This window comes from Gavialis gangeticus, unplaced genomic scaffold, assembly GCF_001723915.1.
Source record: "Gavialis gangeticus isolate Ggan-Ray unplaced genomic scaffold, GavGan_comp1, whole genome shotgun sequence".
Classification (NCBI taxonomy): domain Eukaryota; kingdom Metazoa; phylum Chordata; order Crocodylia; family Gavialidae; genus Gavialis; species Gavialis gangeticus.
The window spans coordinates 47,305,074-47,311,986 of record NW_017729006.1 but is presented as its reverse complement, the minus strand read 5'-3'; the positions used below and the strand labels follow the sequence as shown (position 1 = coordinate 47,311,986).

Below are 6,913 nucleotides of genomic sequence, written 5' to 3'. Positions count from 1 at the left end.
TGTAACTTCCCTGGACAGTCTATTCACTGTTCTAACAATAAGGACATTTTTCCTGGTATCTAATCTAAATGTCCTTTAATGCAATTTGAAGCCATTGTTTCAGATCCTGCCCTCTGTAGCAAAGGAGAAAAGCTGTTCTCTTTGTTCTTTATGGCAGATATTATAAGACTGCTGTCATGTCCCCCCTTACTTGCCTTTTCTGCAATCTAAGCATGTCTAGTTCTTTCAGCCCTTCCTCATATAGCTTGCTTTCCAACCCCTTTATTATTTTGTCATCAACTTCTATCTTACCTAATTCTCAAGTTGATGACCAAAATTGCATTTGCTTTGCTTAGAACTGTGTTACATTGCTGATTCATGTTGAGTCTGTATTCCACCAAAACATCCAATCTATCAAGATCCTTCTCAGTTCTAATCCTATCCTCCAAAGTGTTTGCAGTCTTTCCCAGTTCTATGTCACTTGCAAACTTGGTATGTAAGCTCTCTATTCTGGCTTCTAAATCATTAAACACATTCAATAGCACTAGACCCAGGACAGACCTATGGGGATCTTGTTGAAGACCTCCTGCCAATACAATATCGATCCATTTATAATTACCTTTTGCAAGCGGTTATTGAGCTAATTATGAATCCACCTTGTAACAATTTTAACTACCCCAAATTTTCCAATTTGCTTATGAGAAGATCATGTGGGACTTTATCAAAAGCCTTAGTAATGTCTATGTATATTATCCACCATATTCCTTTCATTCACCAAACTAATTATCCTGTGAAGGAAGGTAATCAAGTTTGTCTGGCATGATTTATTAACAGATCCATGCCAGTTGCCTGTGATCAGCCTTTCCTTCTCCAGATGTTTACAAAGTGACATTTTTACAATATGCTCCAATAACTTCCCAGTACTGAAGTCAGTTTGACTAGTTTATAATTTCCTATTATGTCAGGTTTTTTCCAGCCCTCTAGAATCAATCATTTCTCCCATAACTTTGTAAATATTATTGTCAGGGGCTCTAAGAACCCTCCTGCCAGTTCCTTCAGTACCCTGGGATGAAGATCATCAGGCCACACTGACTAATCAAAATCCCCTTGACATTCTCTTTCAGTATCATGACCCTCAGGCTTTCCCTTTCCTTGTCAATACAATCGTTAGTAGTTCTCTGGTTGTACCTTATTTTTTTGGTAAAGACTGAGGCAAGTGGCTATTGTGCAGCTCTGCCTTCTTTGCATCTTCTGTTAATAGCTTACCCTGGCTACTTAGCAGTGAACCCAGAGCTGCCTTCAGTCTTTCTTCTCTGACCAGCATATTTATAGAACTCCTTCTTATTGTTCTTAACTTCTCTAGCTCATTTTTACCTTTGCTTCCCTAATTTTTTCCCTACAGGTTCTTGTTATTTCTTGGTGGTCTACCTGTTCTTCCATTGCCTGTATGTTTTGCTTTTGATTTTGAGCCATCTGTAGCCTAGTGGCGTATTATCCTGTGAAATGGATACATTGGTCTTCTACCATTTTTTTTTGTGTCTCCATAATGTTGAAATACCTTCCTCTTGCACTTCCAATACTATGCTCTTTAGGAACTGCCTGCCTTCCTAGATCCCTTTATGCTTCAGTCTGTCCTGCCATGGAACTATGCAACCATGTTGAAATCCATGCTTTTGAAATCCAGTGGCTTGATCCTGCTGACCTCATGCTTTCCCTGTCTTAGAATCATGAATTATATCATATCATGATCATTTCCTCCCAAGTTTCCATCACCTTCTCATTGTCAACAAATTCTTCCCATTGGTCATAACAAGATCCAAGATAGGTGATCCCTTACCCACATCCTTAAATTTCTGAAGGTGACAGCTTTCTGTTCTAAAAAGTAGAGAATACTATCAGGGGGTTATCGATCTTGGATCTTGTTCTACCCAACCAGGAAGAACTGGTTGCAAAGAAGAGAGTGATAGGAACTTGAGAGGAAGTATGATGGAATTCATAATTCTGAGAAAGAGGTATGAAAAGAGCAAAACAAAGACATTTGGGGGTCAAAAGAGCAGATTTCAATTAATTAAGAAGACAGTAGACAAAAGTAGATGAAGTTCCATAAACAGATCAGCTAAATGATATATGTTCCTAAATGATAAATGGTCCAGGAGGGTTGTCAGTTTCTAAAAGACATAATACTGGAGATTCAACAAGAAGCAATTCCAACATTGTGGAAAGATAAAAACTATCACCTGAGACCAAGACTGCTACACAAGGAGTTTCTTAGCTCCTTAATTATCTCAGAATCACAAGAGAGAGTCAATGGAAGAAGGCAAGTCACTAAGGAAGCATACCTAGAAACAACAAGAATGTGGAGGGACAAACTCAGGAAACCAAAGACAGAAAAATGACATATAACTAGCAAGGTATGTTAAGGATAAGATGGGGTTTTATAAAAGTGTCAGACAGTAAAGGAAGACTAAAGGAACTGGGTCCAGAGCTCAGTAGGAAAGCCATTATATCAATGGAACACGCAAAGGCAAATTTATTCAATCCAAGTATAGGGTTGTACTAGATGGGCTTGAGGTCTCTTCCAACCCTATGAATTCTTTAGCCTGTTCTATTATTCTGTGGAAATTATACTTTTTTGTCTTTATACTAAAGCCCTGAGAGTTATTGTGTTTGTGGTTGACAAGAAGGGGATTATTAAAAGTTTATAGAAAGTAGAAGAGAAAAAAAACCACCTTTACATAACACATATCCTTGGTTACTGCTCTCTGCTAGGTATATAAGTATATTTGCCATAGCTCGTATACAAACAGCAACCAATAGAATATGTTCAACTTGACTTTATAATCACTTATAACAGACCCTTCATGTAATTAATACTAGAAGCGTCTGGTTTCATGGTTATGATCCCTTAAAGGGAACAGAATTAAATATTACTATTTGGCTGGCATAACACAGTATCCAGTTACCTTCTTTGCTTTTAATGTTTTTCTCCATAAAGTAGAAAAAATGCCATCTGTCCAATCGTTTGTAGCAACATCAAGGGTACCAAACATCTGGGAAGCTGTGATTGCCTTTGGGTTCATTCTCATCTCTTTATGGGGAGCACCACAATCTGTCATAGCTTTCATCAAGATATTAATGCATTTTGTCTTGCCCGCACCAGTTGGACCTAGAGTCATCATACCTTAAAACAGCACAGACTTATTTAAAATAAAATGTCAAAATGTCATACTGAAATGTAATAATACATTGAGTCAATGTTCCTTTTTTAATCAAAACTATATGTAAACAGAGATGTTTCTCACTCTATTTACTTGATGTTGACTGAATTAAATTAAATTTAAAAAATGTTTCTAAAAGGTTTTATAAATGTCTGCTTTATCCTGCAGGCCAACATATATCTGAATCCTCCTTCAGGCAGTCTTGTTCCTTTTTCTAATTGGAAAACAAAGCTGCCTTTTGATGTTCTTATGTGGTGACATCAGCTTAACTGGTGGTAAACAAAAACAATCATTTCTAAATATCTTTCAACAAAAAAGAGTTGCTCCCAGTGATGAAAAAACATGCATGCATAACCCATGAAGCCATTACATAATTTTCTTGGAGAAAGACATCTGCAACCAAACTTGTTACCATATTTATTCAAATTCAAGATGAGGGTTTTTTCCCCCATTCAACATGAGAGGGAAAGGCTTTCATCTTGGATTCAAGAACAAGGTGGAGGGGTGGGGGAGGCAGGTCAATGATACTGCTCCAACTCCAGACCCGACCTGGGCTTGGGGCTGGAGTCAGAGCTGCAGCAGCTGCTTGACACTCCCCACCTGCCTCAGCACACCCTTGCAGCAGAACTCATGCTGCTGGAACTGCTACTATATGGCCAGATTAGGGCCAGAGCTGGGGCTAGAGCTATCATGTGCTCCATACCGTGGCTGGAATAGGGCTGGAGTCATGACTGATGATAAGTGGTGGAGGTGGGGGCAGAGGCTGTGAGGGGCACACAAAGGTTCCCCTCTCCCCGTTCGCAGATACATTGGGACTGCATGCATTTCTGGTTGTAGCACAGGGCATGAGCTGCAAAGGTGGAGGGGAGATTTTATGGGAGTTTCTCCATGTCTCGTTTCCAGAGGGATTACCCTGGCACATGTATCACTGCTGCACAGAGCATGTGTCCACAAGTGGGGAACTCCCGTTTGCAGACTCACACTCCTTGCTGAGGTGAAGCCCCAACTTTTCCTTATTATCCAGACGTATCCCTGCAGATCCCTGGGACACATCCAGGGAAGCAGGGAAAGCAAACATGTGCTCCTAAGGCTTGAGGGGCCCAATTCTGCTTGCAAATTCCCAGGGTGTGAGAACTGGGCCCCTTGAGCCCATAGAGGTTCTGCTCTGGGAGGCTCGAGAGCACAGGCAACTTTGGGCTGCCCATGCTCTTCTATCAAAACAAAGAGATGCGGGCCACAATAAAGTAGCCCAATTTATTACTACCTTCTGTTGCAGCCATACATTTGTGACACAACAGAAGTTATATGAATGTCTGTTTGCTTTCACTTACTGTCACCACAAAATTTTTTATGGGGTCATGAAGAAGAGGTCTGTTTCCAGCTACTGTATGTAGTTCTAGGCTCTATAATTTAAGAAGGATGCAGAAAGACTGGAGAGGATCTAGGGGTGGGGAATGAAAATGAGAAAGCCATAAGAAAAAAGGTTGAGAGAATTTGGTATATTTATTTTGGAGAACAGAAGACTAAAGGTGTATAACAGTTTCCAATTTTTTAAGGCTGCCATAAACAAAGGGGAAGACAGCTGTTGTATCTGCCTCAGAGGGCAGAACATGAAGCAGTGGGTTTAAATTGCAGCACAGCAGATTTAGATTAAATCTCAGAAAACCTTCCTACCTGTAAGAACACTAGGCTGGTGGAATAAGCTATCCAGGGGACTTATTGACTCCATCATTAGGACCCTCTCTACATGGTATATTTATACCATGATTAACATGCTAATCTCATCATAAATGGGCAGGGCGTCACACATGCACCTAATTTAAGGCATTATAAAATGGGAAATGTGTCATTAAAATGTTCCACATACAATACAGGATATTTTATGGCCCATTTTTATGGTGCCCTAAATATAATGTGTGGCCAGGGGCTGACAATCAGCTCACTGTTGGTCCTGGGGCCCAGATGGCAATGGGGTCTAGATGGGCCCTGGGACTGACAACCAGCTGATTGTCAACCCTAGCTGGATGCTACGATGGGAGAGAGAAGATGGGGGAGATCCAAACAGATTTCCCACCTGGTAACTTTAAACCTCTGCTCCACTGCAGGGGGGCGGGGAGGTGGGTACAGACAGAGCTGCTCAGCATGGGATTTAAAGTCCCTGATATGGGAAACTGAAGGCCTGCACACCTGGCCAAGAGTTTCTGTTCCCCCATGCCTAGCAGCCCAACAAGTGCTGCCCAGCATAGGGTTCTGACAATCAGCTGATTGTAGGTCCTGGCTTGGCACGGACAACTTTGGGTCTCAAACCCAGGGCTGTCTGAGACAAGGCCAGAAATCAACTAATTATCTGCCCTGGCAACCCTGGGTGAACTGGACCTGGGACAATGCGAGGTTGGGGCTGACAATCAGCTGATTGTTGGCCACAGCCCCCAGACAGCCTTGAGTCTTGAACAGGATTCAGAACTGTCTAGCAGCGCTGAAAAATCAACTGATTTTCAGTCCGCATGCCAGTACCCAGCTTTCAACTTGCTAGTACAGGGGGAGCCTGGGAAAGTAGTAATGGTGGTACTGGGATCTGATCCCTGGTCCCAACATCATGCCTAGTTGCTCCATCATGCCTAGGCAGCTCCAAGCAGTTATGCAGGCTGCTGAAACAGAAACAGGATGACAAACACTGAGGAAGTAGAGATGAAAACAGCTGAAGATACCACTGGAGGTGATCAGAACAGAAGAGCCAACAACATGGAAGTGACTGAGAAAGTGACTGACATAGTGTTAGGCTGAAGAGCCCATTTCTCCCAATGGGAGACAAACCCTGCCCCTTCAACAGAAAACTCTTCAAGTGGGTATGTGGGGGTATGTGGGGGAGCCGGAGGAAAAGCAAGGGCAACACTGGACCCCTGCTAAACCAGATGGGACAACTGACAATCGACGCCCAGAAAAAAGCCAACTTGCTAAATGGGTACTTTGCATTGTTTTTTCACCCGTCCCAAAGGACGCCCCTGCCCATTACAGGATGGGAAGGCCTGGGTGAGGGAGATTCCTCACCCTCCATCAATGCTGACCTTGTGAAGGAACACCTTGAGAGGCTGGATACCTTCAAGTCAGCCGGCCCTGACAATTTACACCCCAGGGTACTCAAGGAGCTGGCAAGCACCATAGCCCAGCCCCTGGCACGGATCTTAGAGAACTCCTGGCGCTCTTGTGATGTGCCCAAAGATTGGAAGAAGACCAATGTGATGCCTATCTTCAAGAAAGGGAGGAAAGTGGATCCAGCAAACTACAGGCCCATCAGCCTGCCCTCTATCCCAGAAAAGGTCTTAGAAAAGATTATCAAAGACCATTCTTAACAGATTAGCCGATGGCAACATCCTGAGGGATATGCAGCACGGGTTGTTGTAGGTAGGTCTTACTTGACCAATCTTATTTCCTTTTATGACCAGGTGACCTATCACCTGGACAAGGGAGAGGAGATTAATGTTGTATATCTTGGCTTTAAAAAGCCTTCGATCTGGTATTCCATGATCACCTCTTAGCAAAACTAGCCACCTGTGGCCTTGGCTTCACCACAATCTGCTGGCTCGGGAATTGGCTCCGTGGTAGGACCCAGAGGGTGGTGGTTGATGGAAGTCAATCATCATGGTGCACTGTGACCAATGGGGTCCCTCAAGGCTCTGTCCTTGGGCCTATACTATTCAAAATCTTCATTAATGACG

At 42.8% G+C, this 6,913-nt stretch overlaps 1 protein-coding gene across 1 annotated transcript in view; it reads right to left on the bottom strand.

Annotated features, from left to right (window-relative positions):
* Positions 1-6,913, bottom strand: part of LOC109291939 (dynein heavy chain 5, axonemal-like) — a 361,945-nt gene that overhangs the window by 174,569 nt on the left and 180,463 nt on the right. Inside the window, exon 46 of the mRNA XM_019509183.1 lies at positions 2,943-3,160. Within this exon, the coding sequence (XP_019364728.1) occupies positions 2,943-3,160 (218 nt within the window). The remainder of the gene's footprint in view (positions 1-2,942; positions 3,161-6,913) is intronic.